Source organism: Nilaparvata lugens, chromosome 4 (genome assembly GCF_014356525.2).
Source record: "Nilaparvata lugens isolate BPH chromosome 4, ASM1435652v1, whole genome shotgun sequence".
NCBI lineage: Eukaryota > Metazoa > Arthropoda > Insecta > Hemiptera > Delphacidae > Nilaparvata > Nilaparvata lugens.
The window spans coordinates 66137606-66158135 of NC_052507.1; the positions used below are offsets into that span (position 1 = coordinate 66137606).

The 20530-nt window shown below is 33.6% G+C and overlaps 1 protein-coding gene and 2 non-coding genes across 3 annotated transcripts; 1 reads left to right on the plus strand and 2 right to left on the minus strand.

Moving 5' to 3' along the window:
• Positions 1–714: 714 nt before the first annotated feature.
• LOC111049720 (rubber oxygenase) lies at positions 715–19501 on the plus strand. Its single transcript, XM_022335881.2, has 5 exons — positions 715–1144; positions 12334–12463; positions 13739–13948; positions 15286–15519; positions 16767–19501. Exons 1-5 carry the CDS (start codon positions 1084–1086, stop codon positions 17215–17217), a joined length of 1086 nt encoding a protein of 361 aa, XP_022191573.2. The 5' UTR covers positions 715–1083; the 3' UTR covers positions 17218–19501.
• On the minus strand, positions 10456–10527 carry Trnam-cau. Its single transcript has one exon. It is a non-coding gene; the product is annotated as a tRNA-Met (tRNA).
• On the minus strand, positions 14683–14754 carry Trnam-cau. The gene has a single exon. It is a non-coding gene; the product is annotated as a tRNA-Met (tRNA).
• Positions 19502–20530: the final 1029 nt, after the last annotated feature.

A 20530-nucleotide genomic window follows, 5' to 3' on the forward strand; every position in this document is an offset into this window, starting at 1 on the left:
TGTGTATGTTTTTTACGAGAATAAATTTGAATTTGAATAGAATAATTCGATCGGCATCATGATTGGGGTTGTTGAACAAACAACAAAGACATCTTCGAGAGTTCCAAAGTGCTTTGAAAGAGTTTTATGTCTTTTGACATATTGGATGATAACTCCAATATTTCCTATTTAATCAATTCTGACAGTTTGAAGTGAAGACGTGAATAATAATCTCCCCAACTGTCTCGTAGCTTTGTAGTATGTGTGGTATGCCCACAGGTATGCCCCTTATTTGGGGGAGAGGGTGAAAATTTCAAGACACATATGAGGCTCTTACAAATTTGAAGCAAAAGCAAGCAAGAATTATATATTTTACAGCTAAGCAACAATTCAACATAATTGCTGGCTACTCTTATTCTTAGTACTCTACTGTAGTGCTTTCTCTGTATATTAGAAAAGTAAAGACAAAGTAACTAAGAAAAACACTAGATACAAAATTTGATGATTCATTTTTCATCCTCCGTTGTGCGGGGATATTGAAGCGAGTCAATAAGTGAAAACAAGAACAACAAACAATTGTCAACAATGACAATGAGACACGGTTCGCCGAAGCAGGCGGTCTGATTTTCTTTTTATAGGAAATTATCTTCTCTATTCCGGAGCGTGATACAGAGAAGACGCCGTTTCGAAGAATCACTGCACTCGTTTCGAAGAGCGACTGAAGACTGAACCAAATTGCAGGAAGTCTTCGCTCGCCTGCTGCCTCTAAAAAACCAGCAGCTCTTCACTTTCACCTTCTTCTAAGGACCGTTCAAAGAACGTAGACCGCTTTCTATTCTCCCTCTCAAGATGAAATACTCTGGCTACAATCTACATAGCCTGGTGCTTTGCTATGTTGTTCCCCAACCGGACCAGCAGGTAGACTTGGAGATGGAAGACCTACTACACACCAGCGTGGAACGCGCTCCAATGTTGACAGAGTTATTTTATGCTCCGGTCAGTGAATGCATCCAGTGAATGCAACTGCACTGAACTCAAATATTTGTGCTTCTGTTTTTGTTCTGTTTGTGTGCCTCGTCTAATATAGGATTAGTGTTCTGAAAAATGGTTGCGGACATTCCAAAACCTACAACAAATGGGACTACCGGTCGTAAGGATCACCAAGGTAAATATTAAACATCTAAATTAGGTATCACACACTGTTCTTGTTTTTCTGTATAATACATACCGTAACCAAAGAGTATAGAATGTAATTCATAAGAGAATATAGGATGATAGTATAGCATGTGAGTTCATTATATACTCTCTGACCGTAACGCGTAAGTAATTGGATATATAATTGAAAACAACAAATTCATCTCATTCAGAGTGAAAACGTTAATTAACGTGAATAAAATGTAACTCCCAGCTCTGGCTAAAACTGTTTGATAGAGATTGAAAAAAATGCAATAAAAGTGAATCTCAACACTAATAAGAGAGTGAACGACATTTAAAGCAACACTGAAACACTAAACACATCATTGGACAACTCAACAGAGATACAACAATAAGTAGAAATTGGACCTCATGAAAAAATGGAATAAGAGCATATCAACGCGACAATAAAAAAGTATGAATTATGGAAATTGTAATACGTGAATTTTAACAACAGAGAAGTACCTAAGTACGGTACAGTACGGTAAATGGAAATTGAAATCGAAAACATCCTCTCAAATACAACTTGTAGAGCTTCTTTGAAAGGGAGGAGAATCACCTCTTTACAAGGCTTCTTACATTAAGTTACTGAATGAAAATTTGGAGATGAAATATTCTGAAAAAATGGAGGAATATTCGGGGTATTCATAGAACTCTATCCTTGTAGAGATTACTCTTTTCTCGTAGTATTACTTCCATGTATTCCCTGAATAATACTACCATAATTTTTTGTAACACCAGCCCTCAGTTCACTATCCAGGGCTTCCAGTGGTCAAAAATTTATTTTTATTCCATTCAGAAACATAGATTGACTTCTTATGCTAATGAATATCTATCTTTTGTAATTAGTTGGAAGTTCTGTCAATTCCAATTAATTTTCCACTTGAGGAAATTCAGGTTGAACGTCAAAACATTTTATCTAGTTTTGAGTTTTTGGTTTTGAAAATCTTCTCCTGCATATTGCTCTGAAAAATGTATCGATGTGTTGCACTGGCTGAAATTTTTGTTTTATACAGTTACTTTTTTTCCATTTTTTCTCTAATTAGAGTGCTTACTGAATGCTCGTTGCTAGCGCACAAACATTGTTTTGCTTGCAACGCCAATATTATATATTCGATTTTATTATTTAGTTTCAATGAAAGCTTTTGTAATTTTGTTAGTAAATTTCTAATGTATGAAACTGAATTTTGTTTTCCATGTATTTGTGAATTAATTATATGAATTTGGCAATAATTTGATTTGTTGCAATTTTTTTTTTTAGATAAACTGAAAAATTTTTCATATCATTTATAAATGAATATGCGATGAAATGGGAACAATTAATGAAAAAGTTGAAAGTAAACAATTTTTGAAGATTTTAAATAGTTTACTTCAGGTTTTAGATGCGGATTGAAGAGCTTTAATCTTATACTGTATTATAACTTCTCAATATATCATCTAATAGAAATTTCTCACCATGAATCACGATAGAAGATTATCATCATGTCATTTATACATCTATACCAACTATATACCATCATATAGATCTATCTATATACTAATAAAAAAAGTATTCACTCTTATTTAGAGCCAGTTAATTGGCCGATTATTCGTTGCATATTTATCAGTAATCGTGCTATTAATAACCACTACCATACCAGTTACATGGATCCGTAGGTACCATACCTGTGGATCGTGGATATTATTGATTTGATGATCAGTATATGGCTAGCTACCTACATCATTTCAGTAACTATTGCATTGCTTCAAGTGGATTCGACCATAAACCCAGGTTTAGTTATTATAAAAGTTGCGGTAAATAAGGACCTGAGAATCTAAACAGTATTGAACCTGTCTGCTGAGTCTTCAACAAGTGGAAATTGGAACAAGGCTTTCCTTTCCTTTCCTCTGACACAGACAACGCGTGAATCGAATCCCTCTCCTCTAGAAAGAGCAATTTCGTGTTGCATCACTTAATGCGCAATTACGATATGCCATGCCAAACGTTTTCAACTTCCAACTATACCAGCGTGAGTCAAATGGAATGCCAACATTTTTAATCCTGTTAATTTACATACATTAAACCCTATTACGAAACATATTTCTCATTTTCATTTCATTTTTACTTTCCTTGCCCTATTACCATTATGGTATTACAATTTAGAAATTGGGGTACCTTAATTTTTTTCGGAAAGCAATACGAAAAAAATTAAGGTACCCCAATTTCTAAATTTCTATACGTTTCAAGGTCCCCAGAGTCCAAAAATGTGGTTTTTGGGTATTGGTCTGTATGTGTGTGTGTGTGTGTGTGTGTGTGTGTGTGTGTGTGTGTGTGTGTGTGTGTGTGTGTGGTGTGTGTGGTGTGTGTGTGTGTGTGTGTGTGTGTGTGTGTGTGTGTGTGTGTGTGTGTGTGTTGTGTGTGTGTGTGTGTGTGTTGTGTGTGTGTGTGTTGTGTGTGTGTGTGTGTGTGTGTGTGTGTGTGTGTGTGTGTGTGTGTGTATATGAGTGTATGTGCGTCTGTTTACACGATATCTCATCTCCCAATTAACGGAATGTCTTGAAATTTGGAACTTAGGGTCCTTCCCCTATAAGGATCCGACACGAACAATTTCGAACAAATCCAATTCAAGATGGCGGCTAAAATGGCGAAAATGTTGTCAAAAACAGGGTTTTTCGCGATTTTCTCAAACGGCTCCAACGATTTTGATCAAATTCATACCTAAAATAGTTATTGATAAGTTCTATCAACTGCCACGAGTCCCATATCTGTAAAAATTCTAGGAGTTCCGTCCCATCTGTGCAAAGTTTGATTTTACATTCCCAATTATCAGGCTTCAGATACAATTCAAACAAAAAAAATCGAGTGGAAAAGATTGAGCATAAAAATCTCCACAATTAATGTCCAGTAACATTTTCACCTAAAATTAGAAATAAGCTCGAAATTCGAGAAAACGTGATTATCCAATTGCAAACTGTTGGCAACTGTTGATTCTATTAAATCATTCACTATGAAGAGATAGCAGACCTCGTGTGTCTCTATCGTTATTGCCCTGTCACCAGCTGGCTCAAATCTTTGAATAGTAGACTGGAGACGCGCGGGAACACTATCGTCAGGTGATCAAAGACCTTAAAGACCTTATCTCTTTAAGGTACTTGCAGGTGATCAATTTTCATAACGGCAAGGAAAGTTGTGTGAGTGCGCCATAACAGATTTTTCAATTCGGTACTACTATATAATTACGCAGTTTTCTTTCCACTAAATTCAATATTATAAATGTAGGGTGCTTTTATTGATTATTCCTTTATCTCGTGTTTCACCTTTCACATTAACAGAAACTTTTACACAGAAATCCCACTTTTTTGCGCTTGAAAATAATGTGTTTCATGTTCATAGAAGTGTATTCTTTTTATTTCATTACTTGGTGTATAGTAAAGTGATAATGTAGTATTCATATTAAGGATGGATTCATTTGACTACCTACATTGCCTAGTTCATATTATAGAGAGGTACTCTCTTACTCTCTAGAGTAATAGTATATTATGAGAGAATGAGAGAGAGAGTGAGTGATTGAGAGTGTGGAGAGAGAGAGAGATTGATTAATTGAGTACATTAGTTATGTAGATTACAATACATACATATACTGGCTCATACACTTATATACAATATTTCACAATACAACAAAGTTTCAGATAAATTCACATAATATAAACTTAGAAAATAATTATCATTGAACTGTATATGATATGAAAAAAAAACAATTTAGAATAGCTATAGATAACATTGCTCTGCATCTACATAAATTAGCGGAGCTTTGGACACATCAATGTCCATTCTTCGGAAAGAATATTCAAAGTATCCTTCCCAGTAACTCTCTACCGGAACGTTAATTTGATTTATTCAACTGGGGATCTATTTAGAGGGAGAGAGGGAGAGAGAGAGAGAGAGAGAGAGAGAGATTGAGAGAGAGAGAGAGAGAGTGATTGAGAGCGAGAGAGAGAGAGAGAGAGAGAGAGTTTCAAATATTCAAATGAAGATACTTGAATATAAAATTCCCCATCAAATGGTCTTATAAAAAACTGTACTTATCAAATTACTCTACTGGAAACCATCACTGTTTCGACCAAGATTCGATCAAGATATATTCAGGCAAGTCTTTGTTGAGATGCCAACCCTTCATGCTTTCCAATCTATCACCGTATGATAATGATAGCCGCATATTTGATTATGATGCTAATAAACCAAGAATTTATTCGATCGAATTAAAATAATCTTCAATGTGTGAAATAATTTATTATCAATGATTGCTAAACTTTTCTCTATGATTAACTAATCATCAAATGCGGAATAGTGTCAGCCACGTCCCTGAGAATCTGAACAAAGAAAGTAACTTGGAGAGATACTGCATTCAACAAAATAGTTGTATATAAATATAGGTATATAGTGAACAGGTATATACAACAAAGCAACCAACATGGTGTTTCATCCTTTCAAGCTCTCCTATTGGCTACAAAACCAGTCTGGCAACTATATACTGTAATATGTCACACTCTCTCAAGTAACCAACCTTCAATCTCCAAAACCTGTATAGGAGAAGGAATGTTTTTTATGTTATGACAAAAATAAAAATCTCCAAAGTAAAATTACTCAACATTAAATTTCTTAAAGAGAAATGAGATGAGTCCTCTAGTTAAACAAAATAAATTATAAAAAAGGAATCTTCATCACTGGAGATCGAGAAATTCTATTAATTATTCGTAGATTAAATTTTGACTGGAATATGATGTTTCCAATCTGTTTACACATCCATCATTTTGGTTGATGGTAACGTACTTCATCGTTACTTGTATATTGGATTGTATTTCCTCACAAAATGTTTCTTCCACATAACATGAGATGAGTTCTAATCTATCAATGATCTATATAGATAGTATATACTATCTAATCATCGTCTATCAATCATGTCATCTATGTTGAAATTGTGTACGGCAGAGAGTATAGAATGTAATATTCTAGACCAGAGGGCTCTCCAACCTATGGCCCGCGGGCCACATCCGGCCCGCCGAGAGTTATAGCAACAGATTTTTTAAAATATTATTTATTCACATTTTTGACAACAACTGTGAATTCAGTACTCTTCTCTTACTAGCCACTCCATGTGTATGTAATTTGTATTATTTTGTATGTAAATAAATAAATAAATTTCTTAATTAGTGTAAAATTAGCTGTAAACAAGCAGCTTTTTAGATCTACCTATAAGTGTGAGCAGACATTTTCAAAAATGATGTTTGTTAAATCCAAATACAGATCTTCTTTGTCAGATGAACATTTGTAATCAATTTTAATAATCGGAACCACGAAGTTTGATCTTAAATGGGCGGACATTTTAAGTGGAGAACAAAATGCTATCTTCTCACTAAAATAAGTATTCTCTTTTAGCTTGGTAACTTTTTGTAAATTCATATATTGTCAAGTTTTCTTATGACCTTTCTACACTCAATAAATTGACTTTATATTAAAATGAAATGAATTGGTTTGTTTCTTCCTGTGTTTTAATTAAACCTACTTAAAACTCCTCATACTATTTTAATAGAAATATAATAATTTTACATCCCCCAAATCCCCCGTTGTGTGTGTCCCACAAGTCAAATTTTACGTACATTTTTGTTATTGGCCCTCTAAGCCTCCCAAGAATTAAAAATGTGGCCCTTGGATAAAAAAGGTTGGAGACCCTGTTCTAGACTCTCTGGAAAAGGTTACTGGAATAAGGATAACTTACGAATTCGAATAGTTAATAGTAGTCACTGTTCTTGGTAATGGTTTCATTACATTCAATTGCTTTGAATTTTATCATTTTTATCTATGTTTTATTTATCAATAAAGAGGAGATAATGTAATAATTAATTCTAGTAGTAGATAAAGGCTATATGAGAAGCACTGTTAATTGAATACGTTTAAAATAGTGTCTATCACACACCAATTCTAGAATGACTGTTTTTTCAATATAAAGTAAATCTGCAGTGTCATTCTTGCTCACTCACTCATTTATCACTAAGAGCTAGAGCAGTAATCTTTGACGTACGGTAGCTTTATTTTTCCACTTAGGCTATTAATTTAGTTCTGCAGTCATTCACCTTTTCCCGTTACCTCAATGAATGATCTGTTTTCAAATAGGGTACGGTATGAATAATGTAAAAAACCGTTCCAAATGTTAGAGCATGTTTATACCTATACGAGTAAGCTACTAAGCATTGAAATTTAAATGTTATGAGTTTCGGTGAAACTAGAAAACGAATAAAACAATCGAAACACCAGATCAATAATACCTTTTAGGAATATAACTTCAATAAGTATTGGGCCAACCAGGCAAACTTTTTTCGCAATGTAATTTTTTCAATATTTTTGTTTAATCTTTTCTCGTTATTTTCCCTTGAAAATCTTCGAAGGTTGATGTATGGAATTGAAATCAATATAGTACAGTATATTATTGAACTGTATGCCATAAAACTCATCTCATTACTTTCAACTCATAGCTGGTACTCTATAAAATTACTTCAAAATAAACTTTAGTCAGCTAACGCTTCGCATGGTCGTGGTTCGAATCCCGCCTTGGGTATGGTTGTTTGATCATCTCATTTTCATCCACGCACAAGCGGAGAAGCTTTTGTGTATTTTTAAAACAATGAACCGCTTCGAATATAATATTAAAAAGGCATTGATATGACAAACTATAGTATAAAAAATGGAACCCCGTACTCTACTGTAGTAAATAAGCCTTACTGTGTAATATTATAAAGTTTGGATATTTCCCCATTCAAATTAAAATATCATGGAACTCATTTCATTTTCAAAAGTTTGTACATTTATATGTGAATAGCAAAGTAAGGAAAATATATGAATGAGGATGCATGCTTCTTATGAAGAGCTTATGCCAGAGAAATTCCGCTTGAATGTATTTTGCACTCTACAAAAAACCTCCACAAACTGTTCAGCAGTCCATACACGTATCAGGAATACAAATCATGTCACTACTATTTTTATCATTATTGCAGGATGTCAGATGCATAGTAAAAACGTTTGTACTCCAATACATTCCAATCCGGACGTTTTATAGTAATAATAAAAGTTCAAGGAGATCAGCTTCATTTATATTATAGGTATCTGATGAAACTAACACTCTTTCTAAGATCTTTGTTTGTTTGTTTGTTTTTAAAGCTTCCCAGAGACTCTAATCAGAGTATAGGAATTGTCAAAAATTTATAATACATACAGTATTACAAAAAAATAAGAAAAAAAATCACACAAAGGAACCCTCTCTACACACAAACTCTTCTGTGGTATAAACTACTCCAAGCATCAAAAAACTTTTCAACTCCTTCTCAAAACCATCGACATCTTCACAATTTTTCAAGTGAGTAGGAAGATTTCTAATAAATTTTAAGGCCCATCCATATATGTAGGTTTTTTCTCAAAAAGAGCTGTTCTGTGATACAATGAAGCATAGTCTCCTCTATTTCTAGTATTGTATCCATGCGAATCAGCATTTCTAGTCATTGTCTTTCTTCTAACATGCATAATCACCTCATAGATATAAATAGAGGGAACGGTTAGTATGCCTAATTCTGGTGGTTCCTAATTCTAATTCTAAGTGGTTCCTACAGGACTCTAAAGGCATAATACCTTTGATCGCTCTAACAGCATTTTTTGGAGCTTGAACACCCTCTCCAAATTCTGGCACGACCCACCCCACACAATAATGGCATAGCGAATGTGTGACATTATGAGTGAGTGGTAGACTGCCATTGTGAGTTTGGTATCATTCAATCTTCTTATTTGTCGGAGTGCAAAGACTCCAGATGCAACCCTCCCACAGAGCTAATCAGTATAGCAATCCCAAGAGAGATGCTGATCCAGATCAACCCCTAGGAATTTCACGAAATGAGGCTGGTTAACATTTTTTTCATTTATCTGTACATTAATAAGTTGATTTATCCTGGAATTATTTCTATGTGTAAACTGTAAAAAATGGGATTTTGATTCATTAATTCCTAATTTGAGTTGAGAGAGGTACTGGGCTATGGCATTAATGTTCATGAAAGATTCTATTTCTAACACACTTGCATCCTGAGAGCTGCAAATGTATGATGTGTCATCGGCATACATTAAAACTCTACCCTGGGATATAATTTTGACACATCATTTACATATAGCAAAAACAACAAAGGGCCAAGTATAGAGCACTGTGGTACACCAGCCTTCACTGATACTCTATCCGATAAGTAATGAATATCTTCCCTTTCTCTTCCCTTGTTATTTCCACACACTGAGACCTATTCAGGAGATAGGACCTGAACTATTCCAGTTCAACATCTCTCACACCCACCAACTCCACCATCTCTCATGTTGTTACCTCAATATGGCTGTATATGATGTTTAGTATCGCTGTATGATGTTAAGGAGAGACTATCATGCTCCACGAACGCCCGATTTCACTATTCATCAGCTGATGTTATGCTCATTAGTTCTGTATTATAGTACAGACAATTATAAAAAATATAGCATCAGTTGATGAAAAGCGAAATGCGCGTGTTCGTGGTGTATAAGTCTGTACGCAAATTTGAAGAATTCTATCCTAAACATGTGCTGTTCTAAATCTCTTGTCATAGCTTGAGTATTTAAGGAGGCAGCAAATATTTAAACAAGACCAAGTCAGGCCTGATGAAAATTATTTTCAAATCAAATACTAATGTATATACAGTAGTTAGAAATTAAGATTTCCTGATCAACGATTTCTGAATAGAAATAAAAAACATATTTTTCCAGTAAAATAATCATCAAATTATTATTCTCATTTTAAGTGAAGCTAATTTGACATTAAACAAAAATGACATTAACATTCTCTCTTACTCAAAAATCATGGACTCAAAATGAACCCTTTTGAATTCACTATAGACTTATTTATACAAAAATTAAGAAGTAGTAAGCTGTTTAGAGCAAAATGTTTGATGGGATTCATTGGTAGAAAATGATTCCAATGAATTTTGATTAGTAGATCAGAGGGCAAATTAAAAAATTTAATTTATTAAATACAATGTATTTGATACTACTACCTTTACGGTATTTAAACTACTCATTTCATAACAAAAAATAATGGTGATGAAGATTTAATGTTGGTGGTTATTTCCAAGCTGGTTATAAGTTTTTCATTTACTGGCATAATATTCAAGGATATAATCACAATTCTAGATAATTCATACAAATGTTCCAATAAATATTCTATTCGTAAACGGTATGTAAAAAAATCCTAGCAGAGCGTGGTTTCGATCCACGGACCTCTGGGTTATGGGCCCAGCACGCTTCCACTGCGCCACTCTGCTTTTCGATAAAGAAGAATGAAAACTATTCTCTGATAAGAATGAAGGGTGTGAGAAGCGGTGAGATTATGCACCCTTTCATTCTACCCTGAAGAAAAGAATGTTTTTTTTACGTATGGTACAGTATCAGGAAATGCCTATGTCAAATGGAATGTCATCAATTATGAGAAGAATATTTTTGAAACTTGCACTTGTAACCAAAACTCTTATATTAGAACTTACACACAATAATTGAACTTACACGATGTTTTAATTTAATTTAACATGTTCGAATTTTCAATCACAGGAACTAAAAACTGCAATCATTCAAGACTCAAACAAGACTCTCCTCGGCTCTACCGTAGAAGTATTAATAGGATATTAGCATTTGGATTAATTATTTAGAATATTTTATTCCATTTGAAATTTCAATACAAAACTATCTAGCGAAAATTAGCATTAAATTTCCCACGCATAATAGTGAACTCCAAGGTGAAACGAAAAACTGCGCGTTCCTTTTTAACTCTTGCAAATTGTTTCGGTGAGAGAAGCGAGTTGTTATCTCTCTCAATTAGCAATAATTATTTTCTATATGCACTTGCTTTATTGTTTGGAAAAAACACAAATATTCATAGAGCTTTAGAGCTTGAACACAATTCTCCTTTTTCTATTAAAGATGTAAGGGATTTAATTGCAAATATTACAGTATGTAATTTATACACAAGAGCTAATGTGGAAATGTTTTGATTGGTAGGTGTAACAGACAACAACATTTAAAGAGGTAAAATAAGCAGATATGTTTGAAAATTTAACACAAAATTTGAAAAACAAACAAATAGATCAATATCATCTATGACAAAAGCCTGCATTATTAAAAAGGATTAGCTGATATGTGTTTTTAAGATAAACAGCCGAAATATAATATATAATGATTTTAATATTAATATTTTTGGTCTTATCTGTAGTTCCACCCAGCCGAGTCCGAGGAATGGATAAATTTATTTTCCTTTCCCATTCCTGAGATGAGAAGCGTGAATTTCATGACGATATCTTTTATTGAAGTAACACAGTTTTTTAACTAATCGATTTGCAGACCTGTTTATCCAGTTAATCTTCCCGTGTTATAGGACAAGGTTAGTGACATCGACTATAGTGAGGTCCACGTTATAATGGCAGTATTTGAATAAAATTGGTGCTGCTATCCTTGTCTATCATTCGACGAAGTAGATAGCACTATCCATTTCAAGCACCACAACTTCGCCAGATCGTTTTTTTGAACCATGTAGAAACATAATTAATTGACATAATATTAAATCTCAATTATGAAAATTCATTATTCAATCATTAGAATATATTTTCTTGTCTAATAAAATATAATTTATTATTCAAAACAATATTGAACAGTTAGTAATATTACATCAGATATACCGGTAGCAGCTATCCTCTATAGAAAATGATGACAGTGACAAGGCAGAGAATCGGCAACGCTGTTTACCTCTCACTACAGTCATTATAACTTGGAGCTCACTATAGCATTCAGCCTTATAGAACGGAGTAAAGAAAAAAAATATTTCCTGTGTTTGTAGTGTGACATTCATCGTGTTTTAATAGGATGAAATTTGATTAATTTTTTTATTAAGTTTGTACTTCAATATTGTACCACACAAAATAACGTTGATTCAAAATCAAATTAAATTATACCTAATTGACAGATTTGACTTTATAAATAGGAGACCTATTGTTCATAACGGTTAATACTTTAGTGGGCTTATATCAGGAAGACGAACATTTGATACGGTAAGCAATAACATTGTTTAACATTGTTTCCAGGGGAAGACAAATGTGGTGACAGCGGAGAAGAGCTGGTTGCGTTGATTCTAAGTGAAGGCGCCAAACTACCTATCGACTTCAAACAACCGTTCCTTCTGCCCGCTTGGTTTGACAAAGAAAAATTTCACAGGTAACACCCAACATAAACATTCCTTATATTGTCATTCAATTTTGTTTCACAAAGATATCTGATCTATAGGAACGATTAAATAAATTTATCTTGCAATTATTAGTTAGGAACTGTATTCATATTAAGCAAATAAAATTAATAGTAAAATTTAATGTTATACAACTATATTACAACGGGACCTCAATAAGTCAATGTTAAGAAAACATTGTAGAAAATCGTGGTATCAAATCAAAATAGATATCAGAATAAATATTTTACCTTGAGATTTAACGAAGAAAAGAACAGAATACTATAGGCAAAGTGCAATTGTTCAAGCCATGGACTAGGACTTGTTATTTGACGAATTCTACTATACTTCACTCTCTATTAGAATTATAGTTCAATAATGATAATTTGTTTGCATAATCGAAATCATTAGCTTATTCACGAACTTGTCGTCTTCAAAGAAGGTTATTACTCAAAGTGTAGGAGTTGAATGGCAAAATATAGCTGGCTATATTGAAAAATACAAATTAATCTACAATTAAGACAGACATTACGCTTCTAAAGTTTTTCCATCAATCTAAAGAGCGGTCGGAGTCTTCAGTCATTTGGATCAGTGCTTAGGATTTCTCTTTTCTCGGAAATTTTTTAATATAAAGTGCTTTATTGTGAAAAATAACAAAAATAACACAACTGTTTTAGCCATTCGATAAACGGTAAGTTGGATTTGAGAATTGTTATTAAATTATTTCTTGATGAATGAGCATGATGTGTTATAAAAAATATTAATATTTATTATTAAACGAAAATCAAAATTAAATGCTGTAATTCACCCCGAAGACTTCTGCTACTGCAAATATTGACAATAGGGTAAACAGCTAGATTGTAGCGCTCATCGAATTTCCATCTAGCTGTTTACCCTGTTGTCAATATTTGCAGTGGCAGAAGTCTTCGGGGTGGATTAGGCTACAGCATTTAATTTGGATTTTCGTTTAATAATAATTATTATATTTCAATCTTCAGTTTCAATAAAACATGATTTTCTGATATTTCTTCATTACTTCATTCAAATATAACGATGTATACCGTACATAGATTGTTATAAATTATCAATCAAAACTACTAAATAATCAATTCAGTAGTTGAAACTTATCTTGAATAAATGTAAATTTTAATTGAAACTACGATTTTTATTTTCCCATGAAAAAGTCTAAGTCAAGTATAACAAAATACATTTGTTTTTATCAGAAAATCCTAACAATTCACTAAAACTGTATCATAATTATGTTGCAGGGGACAAAGATTCTTCAATAACAACTACTTCGCATTATTTGTTGCGAAACTATCGGGTCTGCTGACAATTCTTGCAGTGGAGAGTATCCTCAAAGTTCTCATACTCACTGGCAAATCATCAGAACCTCTCACAGCTTTCCGAAGATACCTGGACACTATTGTTAATATGGTGGACTGGTATGAAGGAGATATCTGTAATCCGAATTCTGTGTGAGTTTTAGACTTGAATAATTCTTCTTCAGGTACCTTCTCCATTACGGAGGTTGGCTACCATCATGGCATTTCTAACTTTGTTAACTGCTTTTCGGAAGAGGTCCTGTGACGTGAAGTTGAATGCTTCCCTCAGGTTCCGCAACCAACACATTCTTCTACGTCCCACTGAATGCATATCAACTAGTTTACCCTGTATGAGGTGCAAAATCACGTACTTAGGTCCTCTCATATTTTGCCCAAAGTATCTCAAATTCACTTGAATAATAAGTAATATAAATTGATGAATGATTTATTACTCTTATATAAAATATAATTTTTTCATATCACCTGATTGACAACTCTGTATCTCATTCAATGGTAACATCGGTTTGTTCCAAAACTCTTCATTCCCCAATGTAAATTCCTCTCAATTTAACTTATTTATATTGTTGTGGAAGAGGAAATACAATACAGATAAAGTTATTTGAGCTGTTCAAATGTGCCACTACTAGAAAGAATGGAATAGGAATTCTCAAACTATTAATTTATTTATTCATACATTTAATTACAATTACAGTGGTTGTGGAATGGAATAACAGGGCTAGCCCTTAAATTTTTCTATTCTAGTTCCAAGTTTTATTCTCTCTGACCAATCCCTTTCAATAATGACCTATTTATAACTAAATCGTTGAATCGATTTTTTCAAACTTCATCATACATAAACTTATATATTACAAACGATAAAAAAATTCTAGCAGAACGTGGTTTCGATCCACGGACCTCTGGGTTATGGGCCCAGCACGCTTCCACTGCGCCACTCTGCTATCCGATCAATAGGGGTGAGATTCACCCCTCAAAACTGGATCAGAAATTCGCCTCAAGTTCAGGAAACATATGTCTCTGTAGAGGAAGAGAATATTCACGTATTTTCCTCATCTTCTCAGGTATTTGTTCCATCTTCCATAGAAAATCTATTAAATAAATTATAGATATATTATAAAAATTATAGTGAAGAGATGATCTACCAGTTATGTGCTACTAACGTCAATCTTATATTTTGGAATCCCGGAAAACCTACCTAGTGAAAAGGATAGCGCTATTTGCTTTGTTGAATGATAGACAAGGATAGCAACACCAATGTTAATCAAATACTGCCATTATAGCGTTGACCTCTCTATGGGAAAATGATATAAAGATGATACGAAGATGATCAAAAGATGATACGAAGATGATACAAGGATGATAGACAACAGACAAGGATAGCAAAACCAATGTTAATCAAATACTCCCATAATAATGTGGACCTTAGACACCTCACTATAGTTAATTAGTTTGTAAAATAAGTTTTTTCTCAGTTGCAGGAAATCGTTGCTGACAATCAGAGCCCGACACTGCGGTGCGAACAAATCGTCAAGTGCAGCCGGCTTTGGGCCAATCACACAGCGCGACATGGCCATCACTCAGTTCGGATTCATGGGCTTTCCAGTGCTCTGCTCCGAAAAACTCGGCATTCAGCCAACCAATGAAGAGCTGGAGGGATTCATTCACTTCTGGAGAGTGATAGGACATCTACTGGGCATCAATGATAGGTATCGAAACTATAATCTACTCGAAACATTAGAGTAGAAAGACTTTTGTGCGAGAGAAAATATTTGAAAAATTACTAGTACCATACAGTAAAGTCAAATTTGAGTTTGACTTTAATAAAATTTGTCTAATTTGAGTTTGAACTTGAAGGCCCGGTTGCACAAAAGCCGATTGAATTTTAACCGTGATTGATTTCACGAGATACAATCAGAGAAGGCTTTTTTGAAACGACGGCTTTTCTGATTGGTTCTCTTGGTTAATCATGATTAAAATTTGAACGGCTTTTAGGCAACCGCCACAAAGACAATCAGATTCAAACAATTAGGCCTATAAGTTGTTGTTGCGAATTCAAACATTGGAATCTTGACTCTCGACACTCAATACAGGCCTATATAATAATTATATCATTATTAGAAAATACAGAGAATATTTTGAATAGAGTCGATATGCTAAAATTTTTATAGGAACAAATAATAGCTTACTGCATTTTTGTCAAGGAATGGAATCTGAACACTCTATATTAATTGAAAAAATATAATATATTTTTAATAGAGTTGATATCATATTAATAGTATTTCATAAGAACAAATAATAACCTTATACTGTATTTTTGTGGAGGATTTGATCGTCCGCGACTTCTCCATTCCATGAATTGATATTATTCTACTTAAAGTAACTAATGCGTCTTTGATTTCTTACTCCATATTTTTTATTTTTCATGAAAACGGGTTTGCCGGATGGGTTCTCAGCCGTTTTTTACATAAAAATGGATTATATGAAATGGGATTGAGAAATGGGGATTTGACAAGTCTGCAAGAGTAACTCAGAGTGATAGAGTGAAAGGATGTTATCTATAGAATGTTCACCAGAGATGAGGGTTCTTTTATTTATTGAGAAAAAGAAAGTATGGAAACAATTGTCCCGGTATGGTACGTATCAAAGGAGTACCATACGGTAATTGAGGAGGAAAATAAGCTAATATTGTAGTAAATATTACTTGACGGGAGGGATGATATATTTCCTCATATTAACCATCAGCAAGAGTGAGGTTGTGGAAGGTTGTGCCTTCCCAATTGAAAGCTGAATACTTGGTGTTTTCAAGTATACAGTATAGTGGTATTCACAACATATAAATGTACTTTACTTTCGATATTGTAGTGTTGGTTTGTAGTTTACTTCACGCAACTCGTATAGGTAGACTATTTCTTAAAATTAATTTGAATTTTACCATGGTTTCTTCTCATTTCAGACTGAACTTATGCAGAGGAGACGTAGAATCAACACGCGCAGCCTGCAGGAAAATTCTGAGTGATGTGCTGGTTCCCGCCCTGGAAACACCAGTCAAAGACTTTCCGCCAATGGCAAACGCCCTACTGAACGGCATGTGGGCCATGGTGCCTTTCCTGCAAGCCGAGGCGTTCATGGACTTCACCCGTCACTTGTGCGGGATCCCGCAGCCCACCGAACTCAGAACGCTCTACAGCAGAATGATCCTACAAATCCAATTGTTTGTGCACTCGGTTCTACTAACTCGCTACTATTTAGCCGTCATTTTCAGACCCATTCTGAACTTCCAAATGTGGTTAGCAGTATTCATGACACCCAAGTTTCCACTTCTGGCGTTCCTCACTTTTGGGCGCAACATTTGCACAACTGAAACTCATTACCAGCTCCAACCAACGATGCTGACTGCTTCGTGAAATTTAAATCGGAAAGAGATAACGTTCCTCATATAGCTTGCCACAACTGGTTCACGATCCACATAATACAAGAATGCTATATACAATATAGTGCTAATTTTAATGCTTTGTAGTTAGGTCCATGTTATAATGGCAATGGATAAAGATAGGAGGACAGCGTTGCCGATTCTCTGCCTTGCGACTGCCTTCTATAGAGGGTAGCTGATACCGGTATATCTGATCATGTAATTAACTGTTCATTCTTGTTTTCTAAATAATTATATTTTATTCGTCAAAAATATACTTTTCAACGATTCATAATTGGAAATTTTCATAACTGATATTGAATATTTAAATATTAATCATATTTCTACATTTTTGGAAAAGTATATGGCAACGTTGCGGAGCTAGAAAAGGATAGCGCTGTTTGCTTTGTCGAATGATGGACAAGAATAGCAACACAAATATTAATCAAATACTGCCAATATAACGTAGACCTCACTATGGGAAGCGCATACCGAGAAGGCCCCTGGTTTTCATTGTTGGCAGTGGTTTTCAATTGACTGCCAGAAGACTTTTCGTTACGTGCTACCTATAACTACCGAGCTGTTAAAAAATCTTAATATAATCTGTGAAGCACACCTCTCATGCTCAAATAGTGAAAACAAGGCATTCAATCGACTAGTCAGTTGAAAGATCAGACATCCTTGATGAATCAATAGAACTGGAATTTGTTTTATTCAACTTACGAGTGAATAATATTTATTTTATTGGTGTGTGTGTGTGTGTTGAAGACAATAGCTTAGGAACTCTCAAATGGGATTTAAACATCTAGTCAACTGATATAAATTTGATACTTTTTACAATTTGTGAAAGTAGTATTATTAAGAATAAGAATAAGAATGTTTTATTCCTTCAAGCATTGTTTACATTGCAATTGGAAACGTCAAATAAATACACAGTCAAAACATGTAAAATATTACTAAAACTAGACATAAGTTGAGAATAGGCTAATTGATTTTCAACACAAACATATCAATATAATCGAGTACGGTAAGATCACATAATATTCTTATCTTCTAAAATCACAGAATATCTTCTAATTGAGGTTCTTCAAAGATTAATAAGGTTTTCATAATTAGGCAAAATCTTCCACTGTTACTTGATAAAAATCAGAAATAGAATATAAGGGGGTTTTCAAAAGGAGAGACTCTAAACAACATTTAAATTTTCATTCGTGTAAAACCCTAACCGAATATGGTAGTGCATTGAAAAGCTTTAATGATATGAGACTTGGACTATTTAATACCTTGCTTAATCTTGAGTAGGGTACATCAATTTTGGATTTGTTCCTAGTATTGTAGCTATGTATTTCATCCCTACAGTGGAACAAGCCTATGTAACTATGTAACTAATTTTACCAATGTAAATGGACAAAAGCAGGTTACCGGTGTTCAATTTTCTTTCATCACATATTAATTTTTCAATTTTTAACTGACCTAAAAGATATGATGAGCTTTTTGATTTTGTATAGTTCAGCAATAATTGTTACAAATTACACATTGTGGTAGTATAACCAAGAATATATTCGATATTTTCTACAATATCACATGTGTAATCGGCATTCAATAGGGTACTGTACTTCATTATTCTTCAAAAGCCCTCTCTGATAAAATTATTTTAAGTATAGATAAGTAATAATAATATAATATACGGTAAGTATCGTACCTAGAATATAAATACCCTACGAAAGTAGTCTAATTAAGTCAAATTAGAAATTTCTGTTATTGAGAAAAATAGTCGAATTAATAAATTTAGCCTATTATATATTTATGAGACTTTTAGAGTTTTGACGAAGAACTTCCACTTTGCCAATCATAAAGATACTATCTTAACCCATACAGCCAAGCGAAAATAGCACTATGTAGGCTTACATATTATTAATATAAAAGTTAATATTACCGTTATGACAAAAAGATTCAGACAATCTACAGCAACCGTATTTACATATCATTGACTTACACGGAATATTTTTTATGAAAGTAGGACTAGATAATCACTTGAGCCTGACGAATCACACGAGCATTTATTAAATGGCTTTAATTAGTATCATAGCTGTACATAGATTAATATATCTTGTATTTCAATAAGTTTTCTAGTTTAAGTCTAGGTGTTCAGTAATTACAAGTATGTAAACGTGGAATTTGTCACTATAGGCGTCCGTAAAACGTATTCTTGTAATATTGTAAATTTTGTACGAGATTTATATATTTTATTGTAAAATTATATAACGTTTTTTTAAGTTTTTACTTCTTTTATTTCAAATCTCAGACTTGGGATAGAGCTTTGAAAATAGTTCAGATAGATAGAATCCTAAAAGAAACGAATATATCCCGTGCCAATAGAATTATTATAGAAATAATTAGAGAAATAAGCAATTTTATCATCTCTTGATACCTACATTTTTCATCCAGAATAACAGTTGCTCATCGGAAATTATAATAATCGAATTAAGATAGGAGGAATTAATTTTTCACTTTGGGATTATTAAAAAGGCTAAATCAACACACCGTTATTGAAACAAAGAAAAATATACCTTCTATAATCTTAAAAACTGAGGACTCAGAACTATTGTATGAAGATATAATTTTGTATTTTCTTGATTTACAAATCTCATAACAGCTCACATTAAAATAATTGTTATTGGAGCTGCGTTCAAGAAATCTATTATATTTACGGGCCTCAGATCCTACACTCAGGCCAGGTGGAACCTCCATCAGGGACACCCAACCAATAAAGGCATACGCATTTATAATATTATTACGAGGTATTAAGACGAGCGGATTTCTCCAGAATGACTGATCCTCAAGTCCCATGTGGTGAGCAATCACAACGGCTCAGAGTGAAAATCGTGCCACCATCGACAAAAATCCATTCGTAGGTCCATATTTTGTCCGTTTTTCGTTTTCTTCGACAACAAAATAGAAAATAAAATTCTTGAAAAGGTACCGTACTGAAAACTATTGAAAATATTGAATATCTTATATGGGGAGCATGATCAAGCTAACACTTTGCATGGATTTCAATTTAGATTTTGTTCTCTAAACCCAACACCAACACCATGAAGTGATTTCATGCAATCATCTTATATCCATCACTTCCTGGGGATTCAAATGTTTTTGATCACAGATAAATATAAAGCACGGATAAAAATGAGAATGATTACACTTCCATTAACCAAATTCTTGTTGCTGTTATCAGTAAGTATGACAATAAATTCATAGTCTTTATATTACTAGTAAAAAACTGTTACAAGAAGCATTGGTCTAGTAAT

Excerpts from the sequence above, each read along its gene's own strand:
- LOC111049720 (XM_022335881.2), top strand. The coding sequence starts at position 1,084 with ATGGTTGCGGACATTCCAAAACCTACAACAAATGGGACTACCGGTCGT. Across the intron at positions 1,145-12,333 it reads CGGTCGTAAGGATCACCAAG|GGGAAGACAAATGTGGTGAC; the intron begins GTAAATATTAAA and ends CATTGTTTCCAG. Across the intron at positions 12,464-13,738 it reads GACAAAGAAAAATTTCACAG|GGGACAAAGATTCTTCAATA; the intron begins GTAACACCCAAC and ends ATTATGTTGCAG.